General features: G+C 41.5%; 1 protein-coding gene across 4 annotated transcripts in view; it reads left to right on the top strand.

Moving 5' to 3' along the window:
* The window catches only part of taok3a (TAO kinase 3a), an 86451-nt gene that overhangs the window by 56313 nt on the left and 3177 nt on the right, over positions 1-26961 (top strand). For 3 of the 4 annotated variants that reach the window (XM_034090480.2, XM_034090481.2, XM_034090479.2), the window contains 10 exons: positions 853-934; positions 6044-6211; positions 7374-7571; positions 12820-12957; positions 17354-17590; positions 18647-18775; positions 20048-20251; positions 20791-21030; positions 22210-22422; positions 23348-23530. In XM_034090480.2, the coding sequence (XP_033946371.1) occupies positions 853-934; positions 6044-6211; positions 7374-7571; positions 12820-12957; positions 17354-17590; positions 18647-18775; positions 20048-20251; positions 20791-21030; positions 22210-22422; positions 23348-23530 (1792 nt within the window). Of the gene's footprint in view, positions 1-852; positions 935-6043; positions 6212-7373; positions 7572-12819; positions 12958-16458; positions 16648-17353; positions 17591-18646; positions 18776-20047; positions 20252-20790; positions 21031-22209; positions 22423-23347; positions 23531-26961 lie in introns of those variants that run through there. The other variant, XM_034090482.2, reaches the window with a different exon arrangement.

Below are 26961 nucleotides of genomic sequence, written 5' to 3' on the forward strand. Positions count from 1 at the left end.
GCAACATTCATGACTTGATTGAAGTGTGGTGGAAAGCAGCCTACCATTTGTGCTTATAGGGAGACAATAGTCAACTATGGTAACATTTGATACCATAGTCGATATCAGTGTGAGAATGCATCAGTTGATTACTAACATCAATACAACATTTCTCATGTATTACACATTTTATGAAATAGAATGACTAAGACCTTATCTTAATTTTCTTCAATTTGTGCTTTGTTGCTTATACAACAGCAACAGACATCTTTGGATAAAGCCAGGTTTGCAATGTCTATAAATCAGGCTGTGAATAATATATGAACAAATCCTAAAAATAACGTTACAACATAGACGGGGATAAAACTAGAACGATTGGTGTTTGTAAGAGCTGCTGAAGTGGACATCCCTATAGCTCACAGTATGAGAATATTTTAAGAAAGCAGCTTTTTTAAATATATGTATTATAAAATCCAATACATTTTGTATGTACAAGACACTTCAGTTGAATAATGTTAAACAATGTAAAAAATAGATTGCCATAAAAAAAACGTCCCCTTACAATGGGAAAGCTTTTTTTGTATTCTACAAATGTTAAAATATGCAAATGACGCATCCTCTAATGTAATTTTGGTTAATTAAGGAGACATCTACATACTCAAATAGACACAGTTACTAAATCAACATCTATTTTGGATGTGATCTTTCCCCTAGTCTGAAACAACACATGGCAGGGAGGCTTTAAACCAAAACTCTTAATATGGACCGGTTCATGACAAACCTTGCCTCTGGTGCCTTGCTTGAACTTTTCCTGATTTAGAAATGTTTGAATGGGAAGGGGAGTCTTTGATTTTCACTGTTCTCATTACCCAGGACTGACCCCTTCCGGAGCTTCGTCGACTACTGCCTACTGAAAATTCCTCAGGACAGACCCTCGTCAGGGGAGCTGCTAAGAGTGAGTGGGCTTCCTCTGTAATCCCTCCAGCTGTGACCTCACTTCCTGTCTCTGTCAGTCCATGAGCCTTGTGGATGAGTCGCTCCCACCCACGACTCCTTAATACTAAAGAATATATTCTTCAAGCGCAGGAAGCAAGCACCCCCCTGAGAATTTCTGATTATTTTTTGTCTCTTTGTTGTAACTTTGCTTCCTGTGCTGTGCCTCAAAGCCATGGACCTTAATAGCCTTTAAGTTACAGTAGAGACATGACAGGAAATGAAGGCAGAAAGAGAGGGTAGGATGGGATAAGAAGTTGGGGTGACAAGGCCACCAGGGTGTGCCTTTTTTAAATGTGTATACAACTTTAAGACAAATATATCTTATAACAAGGTTAACTTCGGAGGGACTTTTCTGAAGATTAAAATAACTTAAAATTGGATCACATTTTTGTCAAACTGCTGTTTCCAAGGTCCAAAAATCATCTATTGCAACATGTCATCCTCATTTCCTCTTTTCTTGTCAAATATAACGCACATTTGTCCCATTAAATAAAGGTTAAACATTTGAAATGCAGCTGCAAATCAGGCTTTATAATGCATTTCAGCCATCCCGCCTAATAACAACCAACTAAATCCTCTCAAAAACATAATGAACTTACACAGTGTTAATCGGTGCATGTTCTTTGTGTTTCCCTGTTATCCAGGGGTTGATCTTTTTGTTTGTGTGACCAAAAGGTAATCCCATTGGTCCACTAAGAGTTTTATGTTCTTGGGAATCACGCTCAACAGTGTGGGGGCTCCAGCAGGAGTTTTCCCACCTGCTCAACCTGAGGGTAGCTTAAATAAAGGGCTCTGGACTCTCGCCTGGATAGGATCGAAGTTTAGGCTAGTATTCACTCTACCCAACACCCCTGACCCAAATCCTGTCCGAAAACACATTAAAGAGGGATAAGTACCCAACAGACTTGGGATCAGTGTCGAAGGGGCTGCTTTAACATGAGGGGGTGGGGGGTGGGGTGTTAGCCTGTGATTAAAACCCCACTTTCTCTTCTCACACACACACACAAAATCAATCTTTGCAGGCACACATGCGGCTTTCACACCAGCGCTTTTCAGTTTCTAGCTCCGAGCGGGAGCTTTTCTGGTTCAGCTCCAGTTTCCCTTTTCAGCTCCCGCTCTGTGCACACCGCCCACTGGCGCCCCAGAGCTGCCCTTGCTGCGTCATGACGTCACCATTTACATCGCTGATTTGCCCCCCAACGGCAGCTCACAACAACAACAACAACAACTGCGTCGGGTCGATGATCGTGTTGCTTTTAATCACACGAAGCCAGAATAAATTGAATAACGACTTCTCCAACCTTATACTTTTCTCCAGAGTGTCGTGGTTCATTGTTTATTCATGTGTTTCTGCAGCATTTACCGACCGCTGCAGTGCTGGCTGCTCTTCCACAGAGTGTATTCTCCCATTAGCTCCCGGTTAGCTCACACTGCAGCGGCCGCTCTAAAGTATTCACTGTCCGACTCACACAAGCAGCTGATGCATATCCCCAGCTCCCCTTAGCCTAAGTGAATGTGTGTCAGTCTGAATTGACACTGTTTGGTATCACAACGCTGTTATGAAAGTTTCTCTGGTATAAAACGGGTGATGTTAGCATAGCAACCGAAGCTAAACTGACTACTTGCATCCGATAGCTGCAATAATACAAAACAACACGTCTGCCTCTCTCCACAATGATCGATAACAGTGAACGGATGGTCAAAGTAAGGCACAAATAAACAGAATCACACGAAGCCTGGTTAGTGTTGCCTGACTTTATAAAGTGTGTTTATAGGCACTACTGCTTGTAGGCAGGCATAACAGTCGACCCATGGGAGGTGGGTTTAGTTTCCTGCACGCCTCGACGTAAGAGAGACGTAAGCGACGTCACCTCTTAGCTCCAAAGCTCTTGCCTCTGGACCGACAATTTTTTGGAGCTGGAAATGAAGCGGATTCCGGAGCTAAGAGCCGGCGCAGCTCCGGTGTGAACTGGAAAACCCAGCGCTTTTCAGGCTCTAGCTCCGAGCCGGAGCTGAAAAGGCGCAGTTGTGAAAGGGGCAACAGGCACACGCCCCTCCAAGCTCTTTAAAGGGGAAATCAAGTCACTAATCTGGGGGCCTTGAGCTATCAGTGTTCTGGCTTCAGGTTAAACTCACCCTGTATGCCTTGTTAAGAGTAATAGTAATTATAAAAGTAATTATGAATTGACCTCTCATGAGTACAGACAATCAATAATTAGGCAATTACATTTCCATGAATATATTTAAATGAAAAAGCAGAACATTCACATTTAACAAGCTGGAACCAGTCAATGGCTATTTCCTTTATGTCTTGGTTACATTTAGAAAATTCTTTGTCAATATTGTTGGCGATACATTATTTGTGGATTAGTTTTCCTTTTGAGAGTCAGATGTCAAGACTGACGTTATCTGTTAGATCAATATGGAGCAAGAGCTAGCAGAGCAATGCTAGCTGTTTCCTTTCTTTATGCTAGGCTAAGCTAACCAAGTTTTGGTTCCAGCACTATTTCTGTTAATGTAACTCCTGGAAAGGAAGAGAAGAGGGATATTTAAAAAGATCCTCAACCATTCATTTATTAATAATATAAGGTAAATATATTTAGTTTGTATAGCATCTTTGGTACAAAAAATGCCACACAATATGATTTACAATAAAGAAACAATATACATTAAAATTAACATAAAATCAAGGATAGGAAGGAGGAAAAAAATACCACATTAAGATAACCAAATTATGATAAATTAAATGCATAACATAAGTTGGAGAACAAAACAGTTTGAATAATAATATTCATTCCCTTATCTCCTTTTCTACATAAGCGGTGGAGGTTTTACATTTTACATTCACGAGTGTGATTTAACATCACAATACCTCACGGATAAATCTCAGAGAGGATTTGTGCTTTTGGTAGAAGAAGCTGGTGATGCTACTACAGTATCAATTCAGATTCCGTCACTTCATTATAACTTATAATGAATCCCAGAGATAACTTCCTGCTGGTCGATGGGAGAGGGGACCACCTCCCCTCGTTTTGGTCCGTCAGAAAACGAGACAAATCTCTCCCATCTCTATTTTCAGAGTGTGATGTCATTCCCTGGTGTCCTGACTAACCCATTACACCAGCATCTGTCACATGGAGAGGACGGTGTGCAGTGACAGAAAGCTTGAAATAGACCTAAAAATATAGCTTTTTTTATAGTATATATAGTCCTGTACTCTAAGGTTAGATACATTTCAGTGATTTAGCTCAACATATTTTATTAATGAGAGTGACTAAGGGGAGGTGTGTGTGTGTGTGTGTGTGTGTGTGTGTGTGTGTGTGTGTGTGTGTGTGTGTGTGTGTGTGTGTGTGTGTGTGTGTGTGTGTGTGTGTGTGTGTGCGCGCGTGCGTGCGTGCGTGCGTGCGTGCGTGCGTGCGTGTGTGTGTGGTGGGTAAGAGCAGGGGAGAAAATACATTCATTTGAACAACATACACCATGGCATTCTTACCCAAACCCCACCAGCCCTGCACACCCACTCTGACCTGCTGCTTATGTAACACAAAATAAGTAATTACATAAATGCATAATGCCTCAACCTCCAAGTACACCTAACATCAAATTATAGGAAGGTGTGTTCCTTACAGTAGAATGGGTCACAGCAGGTTAGTGTAAAACTGTGTTGGAAAAACAACAAATAATCTTGGAAACATGATTCGTTATATTCTTTTAAATAAATCTGACCATTTTTGAAATATTAATGTTACAGGAAAAACATTTAAGTAAGACATTTGAGGTGTATACATGACTGGGTAATTAAATCCAGCTTCCAATGAGAGGTAAATGTTTGTCGGTTTACTAGAAAGTACAAACTAAATGATTGAGATTAAAAGCCTGAAACCTCCTAATTAATTGTAAGCTTGTTACTCTATGGTTGTATAATGTTTTTGAAGCTCTTTAACTTGGTGCCAAGAGAATTACACTTCAGACATAATTAATTGGACTGAATAGGATTATGAGTATTTATGCAATTCGATTTTATGGGCAATCTTTCACAGATATCATGTGTTTAGTGTACAGAATGAAGCATGCTGGGACTCTCAGAATGGGCAGAGCAACCTACAGGCGCCCTCTAGTGATAGTCACAGTTGCTCTGCCTGTTAAAAAAGTAAATTTCGTGAAAAAAATTGCAGGCAGTAAAATACTTTAGTAAATTAGATATCCTATATTCACAACTAATGAGATCTTTGAGAACAGAGCATGTCAACACATCAACAACACATGTGGCCCTTAGATGTTCTAAAACCATAATTTTGAGTTACTCAAAATATTATTTAAAGCTCCTACATCCTTTACAGCACACACCACTTTTTTACATTATTTCTTAAAGATGTTAATAATTTAGCCTAATAATGCCTAAGGTTAAATGCATTTCAATGTCAACATGTAGTCTGTAAGAAATATATTGTTCTAGTTGTCATGAAACATGACTAATTAATCCAGGTTTAAAAGAAAGTATAAAAAGACCATTTGTACAATTTAACCTATTAACATTTAAATTAGGATATTAATTGTATTTTAATGTTAAGATGGAGTCTTTAAAAATTGTATTCAGCTTAACATTTTTGAAAAAGAGAAAACCTTGTAGATATATGTACATTTGTTTTTGTGTAAAATTAAGCATTGATAACATGTCTGGTATAAAGACTGAACTAGAAACATGACTAATTGGGCGGTGGTGGCGAAGTCTATAGGGACTTGGCTTGGCAACTGGAAGGTCACCAGTTCAAGTCCCGGCAAGACCAAGTGTCCCTGAGCAAGGCACCGTTCCCTACACTGCTCCCCGGGCGCTGTTCAAAATGGCTGCCCACTGCTCCTAACACTAGGATGGGTCAAATGCAGAGAAACAATTTCCCCACGGGGATTAATAAAGTATATCAATCAATCAATCAATAATTATTCCAGGTTAATGTATAAAGAAAACTACATTTAAAAAATGTCTAAACCAATTGTTTCCTCCCTCAAACCCTCTTTAGATAACTTCTAACCCAACCAACCGACTAACTCACTTTCTCCCTCTTCTTCTCAGCATGATTTTGTGCGTCGGGAACGCTCGCCGCGCATTCTGCTGGAACTCATCCAGAGGACCAAGGATGCGGTGCGGGAGCTGGACAACCTGCAGTACCGCAAGATGAAGAAGATCCTCTACCAGGAGAAGCACAACGGACCAATGGGAGAGAGCCAGGAAGAGGAGGAGGTGGGAGGGCCTAATTTTAAAGATCAGCGTTATACAAATAATACAGAGATACAAATAGTCTGTCAAGAGTAACTGTAAAGGGATACAAGTGGAAAACAAGGGGTTAAAAACCATCCAACCGGGCAAGCTCCATTTCAATTCAGTTCTCAATTCTCCAATGTTCACACAATGATTTTGTGTAAAACCACTTTTATTTCAGCTTTACTATCATAGAAAGATAACACACACATAACAAGTCCACAGTGTACAGCAAACAACAGCAGACACTATGATAAAGCCAACAGAGACACTCATTGATAAAATAGAGATGAATAAATACCAGTTGGTCAGGCACAGGATAAATCAATCAGTTTAAGGCTAAAATATTCTGCCAGCCATTCTCTAGATGAATTGATTATTGTTTGGTCTTACAATTATCATAACATATACACTATTTCCTAGAGCAAGTTTACTCCCCCCCCCCCCCCCCCCCCGCTAAACAGTAATAACCACTTACAAACTCAGTTCTTAATAATATTAAACAGAGAAAATAAAAATAAAACGACATTTGAGAGGCTGGAATTAACTTTGTATAACTTTGTATATATAAATGTGTATAACTATCTCTTTACACAAATACAATGATTCAATTTACGTCATTTTTATCATCTCTACTGCAGTGCATCCATTTTGTTGCAAAAATGGATGCACTTTTCAAGTTGTTCACTTGATTGGGGCAACAGGCAGGAATCATGAAGCTCAGATTCACAAGACAAAGTCTGAGGATAGGATAGTGATGTTACCCAAAGAACCAGAAACTGTCATTTTAAAAGACTGGGTATAACATCCTGATACAGTCTGTTACTGCAGACTTAACTGAATATTCACCTGCACCTAATAGTTGTGCAGCTTTATTCCCTTAATGTATCATGTACACACAATCAAGTGGCCATCTAATCTGAATAGATCTCAGGCTTACAGATGTGCAATAACATAAGAATGACACTCAAACACACACGGGCAAATGTAAAGTCAACAGGCAGTTTAGCATGATTCTGATATTTCCTTGTATTGAGGTGACTTCCTTAAACATACTCTTTTGCAGGAGCCTGTATCTATTGGAGCTGACTCTTGAGTATATATTTGTGTTTTTGAATGTGATTGTTTGGATGTTCTGTTGCAGGATAGCGAGGCAGCCAGCTGTAAGATGAACAGCCTGGGAAGCAACCACTCCATCCCGAGCACCTCGGTCAGCACAGGCAGCCAGAGCAGCAGCGTGAACAGCATGCAGGAGGTGCTGGACGACAGCTGCTCCGAGATGACCATGATGCACCCACAGGACTACAGCAGCACCCTGGAATCCTCCCCACACACAAAGAAGGTACAAGTCATACACACACAAGTTGTCAGAATGAACCCTTTGGCACAGACACACCTTTGAAATGCTGCTAAAAGTTGAAAACTACAAATTGAACTAGAGGTTTAAGTTCATGGTGGAGAGGCAGTGTGAATCCGGTCTTAACCGCCTTGCCACAACAGAAACAAAACACTGGATGAGGTATTGTAGGAAAACATAACAAAAGCTTGTTCCAATAATTAAAGAGCCTTAGACAGATAAGGTGTAATTCAACAGAACAAAGTCATATATTGGTATAAAAAGACAGGGTGCTACATCATATTAAAAACATATCTATTTATTACAAGGACTAGTTGATTAACATGTGTCATACTGGTTGCAACAGGCCTCATTTTATATTTATTGTGCATTTCTTTGTTACAATTACTGTTGGTTAATTGGCAGCCCACTAAGTGTTTACAAGAAATACGATTTTTAAAGACACCAGAGAGTTTGATATAATGAACACAAGTTTAAACCCCACATTTTGATTTCCCTCATGGGTCCTCACAGTTTCCAATTGGTAACACCCATGGAATCGGCACTAATCTTTGCAACCAAAAATCAATATCACGAATGTTTCTAAATGATGTTAAAATATGATTATTTATTTTTACCGTATATGTTTCCAAAAGCCCTTTGACAACTGCTGAAGTATACCCTAGAACAGGGGTGCCCAACCTTTTTTGAACCGAGAGCTACTTTTAAAGTTGCCAGTCTGCCGAGATCTACCAGTCCAAATAGAGAGGCGTAGCCATTACTGACAGCCTACTGCCAGGTAAATACACACTTTGTATAAAACTGACCTTTGTACGATGAATACTTCATAAAATACTGCAGATCCTTTATCTTACCTCTTTCTAATCTACACACATACAAGTATTTAACTGAAGTTACACAACAGTGTTGTTGATACAGAGTTGGAGTTTATTCACACGTCACATACTACAGTGGGTAATGTTTTCAAGAAACATTGAACAGTGCTGCCACATATGACACAGAGAAAAAAGAAAAGACGCTGAACCCTTTCTTTGCCATTATATACAAATAGTGTTGCTACAAAAGCAGTGTGCGAAAAAGTACACGTCCCACCGTCCGGGACGTGTTATTTACAATATCGGACAAGTAGATCTTTCAATTGACTTGTCCGGCGGACAAGTGACGTTTTTCGGCCTGATTTATTGACAAATTATTGATACATTCAGTTTACAAAAGGCAGAACTCATTCGCAAATTGTACGTGTCTGCCATTGTTCGTTTAGAAATGTTAGTTTCGGTTCTGCTTGTAGATTCCTAAGGAAATGCATCTCGCCGTTTTCTGTACAGTTAGACGGGGGTAGGGCGGAGCGGGAGGGAAGTGTAGCACAGTGGCCGGGTTGGGAAGCAAAACTCGGTTCCGAGTAGGAACAAATAACAATTGTCCGGTACCGGGATTAATAAGAGTTGTGAGGACAGGAGGCGAGGCCGAACCCCGAGCCCCGCGGACTGCAGCTCTCTCTATGCTCCGTATCAGCTGATCGCTGCACGGTGCAGCTCAGCGTCTCTCGCTCTCTCTCTCTCTTTCTACACACAGCAGATCCGCTGCCTGTTTAACAGCCTCATCTTTGTCAAACGTTCTTATGTTCTTTCTCTAACACGTAATGAAGGTTATTAAGCGTTTTAGCTCCTGTGTTGTTAATATTGACCGCCATTTCCTTTATGAAGTGAAGCAGCCTCCCTGTCTGTGTCCTCGCGCTGTCCTCAAATCCCCGGACCCCCAGACTCGGAGGAGCACAGGGATGTCAGTATTGTTTATGAAGCAGGGTATAGAAAGTACATTATTGAAATGAAAATACTATTTATTTATTTTTACAAACCGTCAGCAGAGCAGCTGCAGCATGTGTATTGCAGGACATGTGTAAGCGTGCAAGCGTCTTTGAGTTGTAGAAAAGCGCTAGGCCTATACTGTAGGCTATAAATATAATGTATTATTATTATTATTAGGTTATGTCCTATGTGTTGGAGATGTGTGGTTGGACTCTGTCTCACAGGCAGGTTGCAGTGTAGCATCAGAAGAGACTGGGCCAATTGTACATTCTCAAACTGCACCACTTAGAACTAACTAAACAATGCAGAGATTATTTTTATATAATTGTATTCAATAACCGTAAGAAATTAAACAGTATGAAGTGATTTGTAAATAGGAATACAGATTTGACTTAATGTTTTCATAAATATATTTTTCTCCCAGTTTGACTTATTTTTACCCTCTCAAAGAACTGGAATCGAGAACCGAAAATAACCGGAATCGAAAAGCAGAACCGGAATCGTTAAAATCCAAACGATACCCAACCCTATGTGTAATGCAGTAAAATCTTACCGCTCACTTACGTTAGCGGTGTCGTAAAAACCGTGGGAAAATGTAAAATACGATGACGAAGAAGAAGATTCCAGTGGCCCCAATTTTTGTCCATTCTGGACAAGTGAAAAATGTATTCGGACAAGTACATTGCCAAACTCTCTTGTCCATGGACAAGTACTCTCTAAAAACTTTTTCTCACACTGAAAAGTATAAATTAGGCTTAATAATAAGTCAACTCAGATCTGAAGCTACACAGGAATCTGCTGCCAAAGTGCAATAAAAAAGACAACATTAATAGAATCAAGCCCTTTTTTATAGCATTTTAGTAGATTATAAAAAGAAATGCCTTTAAAATAGGATGCAAGCAACACTAGTTTCTTAACCTGAATTGATAATAGACTATAATCAATTTAAGTTTGCATTCTTATAGCATTTTGTACAATAATTATAATGAATAAGTTCAAACTAAAACTTACAGCTGATTAATAACGCTATCTAACTTGAGTTTTTATTATATTAAAAACCTGTTGAAATGCTTCTGTTATTTTTACTGTCCCCCAAAAGCGCGTCGGCAGCCTCCAGGAATGCTTCTTTCACAACTTCGCCGTCTTTGAAAGACTTCATGTGTTTCGCAAGAACGTGACTGACATGATAAGATGCTATGGTAGCAGCCTTGCTCTTGTTGTTGGGCCTGGTGAAAATGGACTGCTGTGCATTTAGCTGTCCTCTCAGGCCCCTCCCCTTTTGGGAGCGTAGAGCAGAATTAGGAGGGAATTCCGTCTCGTAGCGTTTGTGCACTGTTTTGAAATGCCGCTCCTAAAAGACCCTTCTTCGATAAAGCCACGCTCGCATTGCAGATGAGACAGATGGACTTTGAATTGGAATAGATACAAAAATAATCATCCTCCCACTCGGAGTGAAATTATATATTTTGGGCTTTTTTGCTTCTGCCATAAAGCCACACCCCGACACATGGGGTCACTCCGGCCAATCACAAAGCTTTGATGCGTTCAAGTGCATTATTCTGGCACAGGAAGATTATGTTATAGGACATTAACGATAAAACATAATATTGTTGTTCTATTTTTAGACACATCTCGCGATCGACTGGGAATCGGTCGATCGCGATCGACCGGTTGGGCACCCCTGCCCTAGAACATGTAATGTGCCTCTGGTTTGGAGGCGCTGCTCTAACTTATTGTCTTTGCAAGTCCCATGCTTAAGGATTAGTGTTTCATTTAGGCTAATAAAGAAGAAGAAAAATATCTAATGGATAACATTTCAAATCTAGATCCACAAAAGTCTATCATTACACATTAGCATAAAGCCTACCTGGCCTTGAAATGTCATTGATTTCCAATCCATTTTTAGGACCTTAGGAAATAGAGATAAACACCTGGCTTTCTAAAAATCACTAGTACTCAGTGAGTGCATAAAAACACACAACCAAAGGACACATGCCTCTGTTCACACATCTCTGGATTTCTTTTACTATTTCAAGTGTATGCGTAATCCCCTCCCCCTTTGAAACCATGGAAACCATCGACACAGTCCTCACTGTTTGGCAGACCGCTTCAAGATCATCACAAACACCGCTCACACTCAAGAACAAAGGCTGTGCACACATGTCGTCAAGCAGCACACACTCCCCCTACTTACAGCTCTGTCATCCTACACACGCGCACACACACACACACACACACACACACACACACACACACACACACACACACACACACACACACACACACAGGTCAACACAATGGTCAACACAATGCCTGACGTTCTCATGTGACTTAAACATCTGTCAAGAGAGGGCTGTCACTGCTCTTTCATTCTCTTTCCTCATCCGCCCTTTGTAAATATGACAGTGCATGAATAAGGACGACACTCCATGAACAGACAGCCAGTGTGTTTCAAGTTCAGGGGCTGAGCTGAGAACAAGTGACAGTGACGCATATTGTTTTCAGATGCTGATGAAGTCCCCCTCCTCACATGAATCAAGTCTTTGGTCCCCTGGGTCCTGAAATCAGTTTGTAATGCTGGGGGAGGGGGTGTTAGTGTAGACGTCTTTTGATGTTTCGCTTATGGTTGACACAGTTTCTGCAGCCTTAGATGCCCTAGATGCCTTTTGAAGTCCAGAAGTCCTACCATTCACATCAACGGGGAATTTTCGATTTAACACTGCCACGGTTTTTCACTGGCAGTGTGAAGTGTCCTGTAGCATCTTCATGTTCACAACAGTGCCATTTGTTCTTGCATTATTGTAAGGCAAAACACTACCAGGCAAAAATATCTATCTACAAGCAATGTTTAATTATTTAAGTATTGGATATTTTGCTTCCATAACGAGCCTTTCCAGACTGGTCGGAAGAAAAACATCCGAAATACACATTTACATGTTTTATTTAACTACACTTTGTTTATTTTCGTTTTTTAGAAAGTAAACAATATATTTCAATATATATATATATTTATATTTATTTATATATAGTGTCTAGCTAAATGTATGGGATATGTATGAGGAAGATATCTCCATTCAAGTTGCTTTTACATACACCAAACGTTTCCGTTTCAAACATACCTTTATTTTGAAGGTGTGTCCTTGCAGGTTTCTTCATGTAACATTCATAGCCACATTTATAGATTCCTAAAACATGGTGATAATGAATGTGTTATGGCTATTGACTGTGTGTGTGTGTGTGTGTGTGTGTGTGTGTGTGTGTGTGTGTGTGTGTGTGTGTGTGTGTGTGTGTGTGTGTGTGTGTGTGTGTGTGTGTGTGTGTGTGTGTGTGTGTGTGTGTGTGTGTGTGTGTGTGTGTGTGTGTGTGTGTGTGTGTGTGTGTGTGTGTGTGTGTGTGTGTGTGTGTGTGTGTGTGTGTGTTCTCCACAGGACCAACAGTACAACTGGGACGATGGGAACCACCGGGACCAACTGCAAGGGCTGCGGCCGTCCTCCTCCGACAAGAGCAGCCAGGCCCAGAACTACAAGAACCAGAGCCGCTTCGCCACCATCAAATCAGCGTCTCTGGTAAGTTTATCTCAACTCCTTCCTCTGTTGTTCTCCTTCCTCTTCCTGGGAACCTGTAACAGCCTTGTTATGTGTTTGAATGGTTTCAGGATCATTTTTTTGTGCAGCATCCACGTTGAAAGTTGTGTTGATATAAGTCCCCCAACAATTGGAAAAACTGCTTCTTGCTGAAGCAGCGTTTTTTCTCAGAATGTCATATTCACACCATTGCAGAATACTAGGGCGCACAGGGGGCTTTTTTTGTCTCTCTCTGATAAAACCTGTCTGCAAATGTGGCCGCAGGACATTGAGGCTGGATTTGATATCTCCGAGAAATGACATGTGGATCCTTTTTGAACAAACTCTAGTTTTAATATCAACCCTGCCTTTCTCTTTTGGCCCCACCAATATATTCAGTTTATTTTTCCTCCTGTCGACCCATCTTTTGGTCATCACCTTCTCTGACTCTTTGTCTCCAGTCTTCTGCAACTATACAGCCTTTCTCTTCTTCTCTGCTGTCTTTCCTCCTTTTACTAGGCTTTATATTCCTGCTCCCCTCCCTCCCCTCTCCTTTTACTTCCTCCTCTCCTGCACTTTATAATACATCATTCTTTGATCCGACTCTACAGTCTGAGTTGAAGAGGGAGGAATATTCTCCTTCTCTCCCTCCCTTCATGTCTGTTGTCATGGAAACCGGCTCTAGTAACTAGTAGTAGTGTGTAAGCGTATGTGAGTGTGTTTGTTTACCCATCCATGACCCAGTGGTCTTACACCAGACACGAGGAACACGAGCAAAGAAGACGTGTGTCCTCCTCGTGCTGACCTTGATCAGAGTGTGAACCAAGTCCAGCACTGTGTGGTTTTATTGACCACAGGTCGCCTTTATCTGTAGTCGCACACAACTGTATATACCTTTATTAAAATCTTACAGCCAGTCTTCATCCTTTGGAAGTGTAAGATTCAGTGCAACAGAAATTCTAGGATGTTAAAAAATAAGGTCCCCCCCGAATATAGGTCTAAAATTCCTCAGAGAAAATTGATGAAAACAATCCACCCTAATACACACTTAAGCAATTGACTGCTGCATTGCTAGAATAATTCAACCTTATTAAACAAATAAGCATTACATCAGCTCCCTTTGTCTCACTGTGAGAAGCCTTTTCACTATTATGCTCAGAAGCCTCGATACCAGCCAACCTTGTTGACTAAAAAAGGAGCCATTTCTTTTTGCCAACACTCGTCCAGCTGAGACCGAAGAAGCGTTTTCCTGATAATATGAATACATTTGAGGATCCTGAAAACACAAGATCATCCAGTAAATTAAACCCTAGAACAAAGTATTGGTTACGTATACCTCAAAAAGCCCTTTAATGTCACGTAAGAAAAGATGATACAAAATCATAAGAAAGGTACTCGTCAATTGTGATGGTTGTAGTTATTTTTGAGAGTTTATCTCGTGAAATTAGAAATGTTGTCACAAAACACACAACTTTGAATTGTCATAGATTTGTAGCAGGTCCTCTCATGACAAAACACGAAGATACCTAGCAGCTCTGTGTAACTGAGGCTGCCCGTCTTGAAAAGAGGCGGCATGGTGTTGTGTGATAGCACCAGTCCTGCCTGCCGGCGCTCAAACAGAGATGACATCATCTTTTTCTGCCGAGCGCAGACGTCCTCAGATTGGCCTCGGCTCGCTGAGACTGGAATCAGCAGGTAGACAAAGGGAGAGACACGAACGGGGGGGTCCAGATGGTGAGACGAGAGAGGGATCGCCAGAGAAGGGAAAGAGATGAGAAGACAAAGAGCAGGAGAAATATGAAAACATGTACCGTCAGGAAGAAGTTGCATCCTCCATAAAACAAGTACACAAATTCTTGAGTGAGAAATGTGCTATTTGCAAAGACAAAGGAGGAAATGATAGGGATGGAGGGAGATTAAATGAAATGAAAGAGGATGTTGGCTAGTGAAGGTAAGGACGATGTGGAGGAGATATCAGGGTGAAGGACAGACAAGCAAACAGAGGTGAGACACAAGAGCAGTGCAGATTAAATCTGGGCTGTCAAAGCAGGACAAGGGAGAGAGAGGCAGAGGGGACACGGAGTCCGATCTGAAGGGAAAACATGGAAACAGAAGAAGAGCGACGGGAAAACTGAAGAGAAGGACAGATGAGAGCAGAATGAAAACAACATTGGTGACGGAAAAAGGGACAAGGGCGAGGAGGGAAGGAAACAGCAGAAAGAGATGGGTGTAAAGACATCCAGAACCAATGTGAGAGGACATACAGAGTGAGAGGGAGGGCAGGGGTTATTATAGGTCAACTGACTGAAGGCTGCTGCAGAGACGACATTGTAGGAGATTTCACATCATCTGCCGCTCAACAAAAGACCAGCAGATCAGTCGAGTTTAAGAAACATGCACCTTCCCCGTCAAACGACACTTGCACAACAAATCTGCCATGTATTTATATAGCAGGAAAAATATATATATATTTCATATGTAGAGATGGAGGCTGTGGTTAAACCCAATGCATGTTTGCAGTTGCTTTGCTTTGGGATCCAAAGCAAAATAGCTCCAGGCGATAAAAAGATTACAATCTTCTGAAGACCATCATCCATTTTCAGCGAATGTCTTCTTTTCAACCCTGCATTCTGGCAGGACAACAGTGAACACAGAACTGCCTCTCTGTTAATGCTATTCATTTGATACCAACAACAAAGTAAGAAGACCATTTGTGAGTGCTTGCATTTATATAACAGCAAACTGAACAACATAAGCAAATAACTGAGATCAGCTGCTTAATTCCCCCTTTAGCCTGCATGCCCCTCTTACCCTCCACACACACACACACACACACACACACACACACACACACACACACACACACACACACACACACACACACACACACACACACACACACACACACACACACACACACACACACACACACACACACACACACACACACACACACACACACACACACACACACACACACACACACACCTTGTGTGAAAGAGGCCGTCACATGACGTGACTTGGCCCTTTGATGCAGCACGAAGGGTGGCAGTGAAGCAAGTGACTAGGATTGGGAGCTAATCAGCACAGATTAAGGGGGGCTGGGGGTTCCACCTCCACCTTTTTCCAGGACAAACCCCCCAACTCCACCCCATGTTCTCTTCTCGATGCTCTTATTCTCTTTCTAGTTATTGGAATTGTTTGTATCCAACTCTCACCCAGTCACTCTGAATTAGCTGTTTCTCCTTTGCAAACACCTCCCACCCCCCTCCCTCAGTTTGTAATGCCTTCTCCTATCCAAACCCCCTCTCCAACTTCTCTCACTCCTACTCAATGAGGTATTCATGTGACCCACCTGCTGTCCGCCGCTTAGCGTTAGCCCAACTAAAGAGGCGCTCTGTGCTCTTGTTGGCCGGCGCGGGCGGCCTGCCTCATTCACAGTTCACACGCCTGCCACGAGAAGAAGAAGAAGAAGAAGAGGGGGGGGGTGGTCGTCCAGTAAGGGTGGGTCTCAGGGTGGCATCGGAGCTCAGGCGGGGTTCTGTCGGGCAGAGGATGCTGCACAAGGTTCCTGGATGCCGGTGCACTTGGCTAAAATTTGCCATCATGTTTGGCCTGAGAAGTTCAGGTGGGAGTTACGAGAAGATGCGGAGCGAGTACTACCTAGACGTGGAGAACCCTTTCTGTCCTCAGGTTGGTGTTGCGGGGGTGGTCAGGTTTTGCAACAAAAAAAAAGATGTGTGTCATTGTTGTTGAGTGACATAATTGTCCTTATTTCAGATTACATTTATCATGATATAAATGTAAATGTTTTCTCTCTCCGTCTGACTTAAAGAGGGTTCAGATCCTTTCTGTTGCCCGAGCTCTGCAGCGTGTGTGTGTGTGTGTGTGTGTGTGTGTGTGTGTGTGTGTGTGTGTGTGTGTGTGTGTGTGTGTGTGTGTGTGTGTGTGTGTGTGTGTGTGTGTGTGTGTGTGTGTGTGTGTGTGTGTGTGTGTGTGTGTGTGTGTGTGTGTGTGTGTGTGTGTGTGTGTGTGTGTGTGTGTGTGTGTGTGTGGAATGGTCAGATGAAAGAGCTTTTGTTAGGTTCTACTTGTTACTTCATCTTCAGGGTTTTCACAGTATTTCTTTTTTGAAGGTCCTTTTTTCCCCATCACAGGTTAATAGCTTTTCTTGTCTGTAAAACCGATATATGTAACACTAAAAGTTGAGTTGTAATGCTTAACTGTATTGAATACATTCTGTTTTAGGTTCTATTTGAAGAAACAAAAACGTGTTCTTCATTTTTGCCTATTCACAAAGTTTGGAAATTATTTAACAGAACACTTCTGTTAAATAATTCATTTTTGTGGTCTGATGAAAAGTCAGACATCACATTTCCTAACTTCTCTTCCTCCACAGGTGACCAAGCAGATCCACGAGCATGAGCAGGAGAGCGAGCTGCGGGAGCAGATGTCGGGATACAAGCGCATGCGGCGGCAACACCAGAAGCAGCTGATCGCCCTGGAGAACAAGCTGAAGGCCGAGATGGACGAGCACCGGCTCAAGCTGCAAAAGGAGGTGGAGACGCAGGCCAACAACGCCTACATCGAGCTGGAGAAGCTGGCCAAGCGCCACGCCGTCCATTCAGAGAAGGAGGTGGGATATCTGAAGAGTGTTGAAGCTTATAGGAACCCTAAGTCATATCCTGATGATCGCTCTGAGCCATGCCTGGGGGATAAGGAGGGGAGGCCATGATGTTCAAACTATTCTAAAGCTGAGGAAAGGGCAATCATGTTTTAAAAAACTATCTTTTTGAACCCTAACGTTTTATATTGAATGCTATGAAAAGTTGTGTTGAGTTGTGTTGTGTTGCTGCCACCCATATACATAGGATGAAACACAAGGGCAGAAGTGGGTCACAGAATGTCCCACTCTGAAAAACAAGCTGCATATCTCTGTGAATAGCACGCAGCTTGCCAGCCCAGCCATGGAGATAGTACATCTGTTTCACTTCACACAATGTCACATGTGAGAGACAAGTCAATTAGCCAAACCAAAAGGACACTAGCCATTGGCTTCATAAGAAAACACCAACAGGCCTCTTGTCTGGACAAAGTGGTTTTAGCTGTTTATTTGTATGGATCATATTCATGTTTTGTTATCCTGTCATTATTAATCTCCTATCAAGACAAATGTACGCATATTGTAATTTCCTTTACAGTTATATATACTGATATTAGTTACAACAGCCAATAACATGAACAGTGTAATCAAACTGACAAGTCCAGTGTCTTTAACTGGTCATACTTATATATTATACATGACAAACAGATACAAAGTTAGCCAACATAACTCTGAGGGCTTCAGAAAATAAAAAATAATAATTTTCTTTGTCAATTTATCTGCAGAATCTCTATTGATTCATATATCATTTGTGTCAATACCATGTAGTTAAAAACTTCTGTGACCTGAAGGTTTCATGTTACTATTTGTTTGTCCGACAAACAGCCCAAAACAAAAGAACATACAGATTTAAATGATAAAGAAACGGGAACATGGCTAATCCTATCATCAGGCACCTTCTGTTGACTAAAAGATTTATAATTCTTAAGAATTCATTATTTGTTCATTTATCTCTTAGTGCTTAAGATTATTATTTCCGCTGCTAACGGCCCTCGCTCTTTTTTCCTTCTCGTTTCATGTGTCCACCAGATGAAGACGGCGATGGCGGATGAGAAGAAGTTCCAGCAGCAGATCGTGGCCCAGCAGAAGAAGGAGCTGACCACCTTCCTGGATAATCAAAAGAAGCAGTACAAACTCTGCAAGGAGAAGATTAAGGAGGTGTGCCACATTTTGTTGTTTTCCTTTTTCTCCTTTTGAAAGCCTCTCTGGCGTGTGACACATGGTCCAGCATGCTGTTTGCTGTTGAATCAGCCCTCCTCCACACCAACATGCACATTCAGTTCCTCCAAAAGCGCTCTTTTGGAAATTGTGATGAGTCACTCAGCCTACTCATTTTATACCTACACATGTACATTGACACAAACAAGGAAACCCACAGAACCATACGCACAGTGTGGCGTTCGTGTGCCTCCACAACCTTCTATCTGAGTCCAGAGAATACTCCTGTGGGCTGGGAGTGCGAAACACTGTGTTTTCAGTGAGAAGATAAGTGACCAAAATTAGGTCAGCAGCGCAGTTAAAAGAAAGCATCGCTGGCAGGCAGAGACATTTCCCACCAACTGAGGGCTGTAACGGAATTAGACACCACGGAGAACGGGGATCAGGCTCATGTGCTAAGTGCATTAGCTCGAGTTGTAGATTACCTTAAAGCCCATGAAAGAGAACTCATACCGAGGAGGGATAGACTTGGTTGGAAGGAAAAATACAACCCTCCTCTGGTTATGAAAGTCATTTGTAGTTTCTATACAGAAGGTCAACTGGAGTTTGCTGTATGCTCTCCCTACAAATACTTGATATTGTGAACACTAGTCTCTATTTAGGCAGTGTCTATGGAAGCATTGTTTATTATCACATTCAAAACATGCATGTGAAATACATTGTTTGGACATCTTCAACTACTTTAGACTATTTAATTGTTTTAATATAGAATATGAAGACATAGCTCCTCCCCAACAGCAACAAGACTACTTCCATTCTCACCATTGTTTTTATTTTGCCTGTTAAACTCATATTTGCCTACACAAGTCAAACTTACAGCTCAAATTCCTCGATAACTGGCCACGGCCTAAATCTGACTCTGACTCGGCTTTTTGACCTGTCATTATTAAAACAAGTCATTCATAATTCCTCTGCTTTTAACTTTAGCAGACTCTATGCGTTACATTAATGCACACAATGTACACAATATCTGTTTTTGTTATTATTATTACTGCACATATTTGATTCCATTCTATTTCATTGTAAATACTGCTATATTTTATTTTACTATATGTTTTATCATTTGTAATGTTATTATAGTTTTCTTATAATATTTCTCTATCTGTGTTTTTACATTTAGTTTTACTTTTATGTATGCACCACAACACCATGTCAGATTCCTCGTACGTGTCAAGCTACCTGGTAATAAACCTGTTTCTGATTCTCTCTCAGGAGATGAACGAGGACTACAGCACCCCCAAGAAGGAGAAGCAGGAGCGCCTGTCCAAGCACAAGGAGAACATGCAGCACTCCCAGGCCGAGGAGGAGGCCATGCTGCTGGCCCAGCAGAGAGTGTTCTACGACAGGAACTGCCGCGCCTTCAAGCGCAAAGTCATGATTAAGAGGCACGACCTGGAGCAGGAACAGATCCGAGAGGTGCGAAAGAACCTTAAAGTTGTTGTTTTTGCGAATAAATAATTTGATAATTGTTTCATCACAACAACAACAACAACAACAACAACAACAACAGTGTTAAAGACCAGTGTGTCCTGAATGCACCCATTGTCTTTAGATCTCTGAAGTGTAAGAAGATTATTACAGAGAAAAGCTCTTTTGTGGAGTCTTAGGGTTTTTTGTATTTCCCCCACATCACCCTCTGAGTTACATTTTAAGTTATACTTTCAATGTTTTGGTTTAATAAAAAAAAACATTTTAATTTGTGATATGTATTAATTGTTAAGCTGTTGAATATAGCTGCTTTTGTATTTATTATTTTTCTTTTATACACGCTTACTAGTCCCATAGAGGGGAAATGTACATTCCATCATAGTGTAATAGTGGGCTGCCATTATGCCAAATGACGAACAGACAAAAAGTGAAATGTGAATCACGCATTTAAAACAAGCTGATCCCAGAAGGTTCCCCAATAGCACCTGCTGCTCCATCATTGCCCTCTCCTCCTGCATGTCTCCTAGGAGCTGAACAAGAAGAAGACCCAGAAAGAGATGGAGCACGCCATGCTGATCCGCCACGACGAGTCCATGCAGGAGCTGGAGCACCGGCAGCTGAAGACGCTGCAGAAGCTGCGCATGGACCTGATCCGCCTGCAGCACCAGACGGAGCTGGAGAACCAGATCGAGTACAACAACCGGCGAGAGCGAGAACTCCACCGCAAACACGTGCTGGAGCTCCGGCAGCAGCCCAAGAACCTCAAAGTGAGTCGGGAAAAAAGTCTTTCAAAGATGTGGTTATTGTCGTAGGGTCACAGGTGCTTTAATGATGAATTTGTTCATAAGTCTTTGAAATCACAAATTGGATCCACCTCTAAGATGGCGCAAGCAATGAGCAACGTCTCTATCTTTGGAAAGATTTTGATAAAGCAGTGATGCAATGTGGATGTAATGAATTAGTTGGAGGAAATGGTGAAAGAACACACTAAATGTGTCATCTCTGAGTCATTTCAGTGTCATCTGCTCTTGAGGATAACGCAGAGGGATCTTTGCCGCCGGCTTTTCTAAACCTTTCAACTTCAGCAGGGGTGGGAGAAGGGTTCAGATGCTGGAGGCTTGAAGCACCAATACATTATTGTCAAAATACTCCATTACAAGTAAAAGTCCTTCATTTAAAACCTACTTAAGTAAAAGTACAATTGTATTTTCAGAACAATTTACTTAAGTAAGTAGAAGTAAACTTTGTGCAGAAAATGGCCTTTATGAGTGAATTCATGTGACATTTCTAGATAATATGTTTGCACCAGGTAGCATTTTACTGTTGTAAAAAACAAAGGTCTGATTGACTTTTTGTAAAATATTGTAATAATTGGACTCTTTTGTGTTAAATAGTAAATCCACTAGTGTAATGTTTAGAGATGCATTTTGTTAAAAGTAGTTAAAGCTGTTAAATCAATGAAGTGGAGTAAAATGACATACAACTCTAGAAAAGATTATAAGACCACTCAAAATGTTTCTTAAATCTCAATCTCTACATGGCAACCATTCCACTCCAGTGTCTGTTGAATTCCAAAAGAGAGAAATGTTGTCAGTAGTTTATAGAATAAACAAAACAATGTCATTTGACTCAAACCCATAGCCATAAAGAGTAAAACCAGAGAAAGTGATAATTGTGCAGTGGTCTCTTCATTTGTTCCAGAGCTGTATATCCCTTTTTAAATGAAGAAAAGGAGAAGTATAAAGTAGCATAACATGGAAATACCCAAGTAGAGTACAAGTGTACCTCAAAATAATTGTACTTAGTTACTCTGAGGCACGACCAAGGATTTCTCAGGGCTCGACCCAGGACGGAGAACAACAGCAAACCTTTAATAAAAACATAATACTCTTTAACCAGCTGACCTCCCACCCTCATAGCCTCTCTGTCTCTGTCCCCTCCTCCAGGCTCTGGAGCTGCAGATCAAGAAGCAGTTCCAGGACACATGCAAAGTGCAGACCAAGCAGTACAAGGCCCTGCGCCACCACCAGATGGAGGTGACGCCCAAGGCCGAGCACAAGACGGTGCTCAAGGCTCTGAAGGACGAGCAGACACGCAAGCTGGCCATCCTGGCTGAGCAGTACGAGCAGAGCATCAACGAGATGATGGCCTCGCAGGCGGTGAGCGCAGGGAGAACCATACGCTGCTTTCTAATGAGTTTGGTTTTTAAATGCAGGAAGCAATATTTAGGATCAGAGGTGGGAAGGGTACTCAGATGTTGTACTTGAGTAAACGTAAAAGTGCCAGAGTGTTGGAAAACTCTGTTACAAGTAAAAGGCCTGAAATCAAAATATTACTCGAGTACAAGAAAACAATTATTGGCATACAAATATACTTAAAGTATCAAAAGTAAAAGTAGTCATTCTGCAGATAGGCCCATTTCAGATTAATATATATGATATGTTTTATAATGATTGATCATGAAAGTGTTCTCAAAGCTGGTAAAGGTGCAACTAGTTTGAATGACTTTGTAGACTGCAGGGTAGCTTGTGGATTTACTCCAGGTGGAACTAAAGTCTGATTCAACACTTGGTTATATTTCACATCATTCATCCAGATCTGTGAAGTAACTAAAGGGATTAAATACATGTAGTGGAGTAAAAGTACACAATTTACCTCTGAATTGTACTGGAGTACAACATAATGAAATCCTCAAGTAAAGTATCAAAATTGTACTTAAGTACTGTACTTGAGTAAATGTACTTAGTTACTTTACACTACACTTTAGGATAATAAATGTAAACTTGTTCTGAAGGGATTACGAGGTATTTCTCTCCACCTGTTGCTCACGATTTTACCTTTTTCTCTTCTCCTTATCCCGTCTTCCTCTCCTCCCCTTTTCTTTCTATTTCCCTTTCCTTTACAATCTCTCTGTATTTATTCTAAACCCCTTCCCCTTCTTGTCCCTGTCGCCCTTTAATTTTTCCCCCCCGTTCTCCTCTGTCTCTATTCCCTCTTTCTTTCTCTTTCTTTCTGGGGGTCTTATCAATGTACCCACAACCTCCCCTCCCCCCCCCCCCTGTTGGGTCCATGGTGGGCTGTCAGCTGCGTCTGGACGAGGCCCAGGAAGCCGAGTGCCAGGCCCTGAGGCAGCAGCTGCAGCAGGAGATGGAGCTGCTGAACGCCTACCAGAGCAAGATCAAGATGCAGACCGAGGCGCAGCACGAGCGCGAGCTGCAGAAGCTGGAGCAGAAGGTGTCGCTGCGCCGGGCCCACCTGGAGCAGAAGGTGAACCAAACACTCGTCTCTCTCTAAACTGGACACTTTTCATGTCTTTTCTTTGTAGGACCGACTCTAGATGTACGGCAGGTGATCAATATTGACAACCTAAATGAAACACAACAGAGAAAATGTTTCTCACACTTCTTCTTAAAATTACAATCATTTCAAAGCATTTATTTACATTAATATATAAAAATATATAAAATAATAATATATTAGAGAAAAGAGTTACATCGTGTAAAAAAATTAAATAATAGTAAATAAATAAACTTAAAGACCCCCACCAGTTTGAGTATCAACACACGTCCAATTGTTCTACAGGAATAACGATTAATACAAATCACAGTTTTGGAGCAATTTAGGTGCTACAGACAGACAGGATGGAACCTAAGACTTCGAAGTAAAAGACATACGGTTTAAAATTAGAGTTAACAGATTTTAGGACCAAGACGCAATTTAATGTTGGTGCACTTCCTTCTGTGTTACGTGTAATTAAATTCCTCACAGGCTTCAAACAAAGTGCTTGACAGATATATTGATTACATTACATTACATTACATTGCATTTAGCTGACGCTTTTATCCAAAGCGACTTACAATAAGTGCGTTCGACCAACAAAATACAACCTTGAAGAAAACAGAATCATATAAGTACATCAGGTTTCATAGAGCAAACACATATCAAGTGCTACTCAACTGACTTTAGGTAAGCCAGTCCTTTATTAGTATATAAGTGCTTTGTTAATAGTTCTATCGCTCGAAGTGGAGTCGAAAGAGATGGGTTTTCAGTCTGCGTCGGAAGGTGTGTAAGCTATCTGCTGTCCTGATGTCAATGGGGAGCTCATTCCACCATTTTGGAGCCAGGATAGCAAACCCACGTGTTTTTGCTGATGGGAACTTGGGTCCCCCTCGCAGTGCGGGTGCAACGAGTCGTTTGGTTGATGCAGAGCGGAGTGCACGTGCTGGGGTGTACGGTTTAACCATGTCCTGGATGTAGGAAGGGCCAGATCCATTCGCAGTATGGTACGCAAGTACCATTGTCTTGAAGTGGATTCTAGCAGTTACCGGAAGCCAGCGAAGGGAGCGGAGGAGCGGCGTGGTGTGGGAGAATTTAGGAAGGTTGAAGACCAGACGAGCCGCTGCATTCTGGATGAGCTGCAGAGGTCGGATGGCACATGCAGGTAGACCAGCCAGGAGGGAGTTGCAGTAGTCTAGGCGTGAGATGACGAGAGCCTGGACCAGAACCTGCGTCGCTTTCTGGGTCAGCTGGGGACGCATCCTCCTGATGTTGTAAAGCGTGTATCTGCAGCAGCGGGTTGTAGCAGCGGGTTGTAGCAGCTATGTTTGCAGTGAAGGACAGTTTGTTATCTACACTGTAAAATGTTTGGCTGTAAAATTACAGTAAATTACTGGCTACTAGTTGCATGGATTTCACAGTAATTGACTGTAAATATTTCACAGTAATTTACTGTATATATTTTTACAGTAAATTCGAATAAAAGTACAACTAAATACTGTGACTTTACAGTTGCCATGCCCATGGAATTACTGTGATATATCAATACAGAGCTGTGGTATTATGGTACCTTGCTGTACATAAATTACAGTAATTACCTGTATTTTCACACTATTACTGTAGAAGTAATGCAACACAGTAGCCAGTAATTTACTGTAAATATAAAAATCTAAATAATACGATAATATGACTGGGAGTGTACCATAACTACACAATTCAATCAGCTCAATTAATAAAGAAAAACAAAGAAAATGCCCATTTTAACTTTGTATTACTCCATTGAAGTGCAAAGTAAATTTCACAGTGTCTTGAAAATGTTGTTACGGCCCCAACCTCTACTCCGCGGTAGTGGCTCGTGCTGAGACCCGCAACATGAAAGAATACACGCAATAACCGGTACTTGGTAACGAGCATTTATTGATAATCAGCCGTTTGCTCACACAAGTGAAATGGGAAACAAAAAGAGGTCTGGAGGACTGGCCAAAAGGAACAAACAGAAGGAGGGAACCCGAGCCAGCCCCACCATGGGCCGTAGGACCCAGAGCCCCCCCCCCTAACCAGAAATCAATTATAAACCCAATGGGAAACAAAATAAAGCTGCGAAAACTGGACTACCAGGTCCTCCAGGCTAAACATAAACACATCTGCAAAAATATGGCCTACAGCTCAAAATGGCAAAGAGGTATTCTAAGGACAGTGTTTCCGGCGTTAGGATAGGCGAGACATCCTTCTCCTCCAGCTTCTCTTTATATACACGGCTGAGTGGAATTTGGAACACCTGGGCAGAGGCGGAGCCAGGGGCAGACCAGGTGCACCTGGGCAGAGGCGGAGCCAGGGAGACAGAAAAGAAAACAAGGAGGGGAGCACTTAACACATGTCTACACAGACATCCACTCAAAGTAAAACAAATCTGAAGAATGTGCTGACATGGAGGTTTAAATTGCCATGCCTCTTTTTGGCTTTCGAGCCCGTCTCAGGGTTAATGCCCAGGAAGCACCTGAAAACACTAAGCCAAGACAACAATTTCAATTTACATAGATTTATATGTTGCATCGTTTATTTTAAGGCATGCAGCGGTGCCCCTTTCAATTTAAGAAAAACCTGCACCAAAGAAATAAATTAGTATTTAAAGCCAAGCAAGAGCGATAAAAGCAAGAAAATCATTTAATTTGTTGTGTTATCACAGAGGATGGTTTGAATACAGTATGTTACTGTGAAATAATACAGTAACATGTTGTGAGATCCTGCTAATCATTTATCCTGTACATTCACAGTAATTAACTGTGCCTGCATTGATTTCACTGTGACATTCAAAATTACAGTATTATATTGTGAACATTACAGGTAAAGTGGTAAAACAGTAATTTATTGTCAAATATTACAGCTAAATATTGTGAAATCATGGTAATATTTTACAGTGTAGGGTCACACCCAGATTCCTTGCAGTCTGAGTCGGGGAAACAACAGAGGTGCCGATGTTGATTGTCAGGTCAAGAGTGGGACAATCTTTTCCCGGAAGGAAAAGCAGCTCAGTCTTGTCAAGGTTGAGCTTGATGTGATGAGCAGACATCCACTGAGAGATGTCAGCTAGACAAGCAGAGATGCGTGCGACGACCTGGGTCTCTGAGCGGGGAAAGGACAGACCCTGAGGTGCTCACTGTCCATCAGCTGACCTATTACATGCTACCACTACCAAATAAATCAGTACCGTGACAATAATGAAAGTAGCAAGCTTCTAAAAACCTTTACCGTTAGTTTCGAAGCCTTTCATGTCAAAGATCAGTTAAATACGCCCTAAAAAGGACACTGTTGAGGAAATGGTCACTCGTTTTTACCATCTTGCATCCTACATACATACAAACATGCACACACACAGATTCCCTTCACCACAGGTGGGGGTGACAGTGGCGTGTCTTCCTGCC

This window comes from Pseudochaenichthys georgianus, chromosome 9 (genome assembly GCF_902827115.2).
Source record: "Pseudochaenichthys georgianus chromosome 9, fPseGeo1.2, whole genome shotgun sequence".
NCBI lineage: Eukaryota > Metazoa > Chordata > Actinopteri > Perciformes > Channichthyidae > Pseudochaenichthys > Pseudochaenichthys georgianus.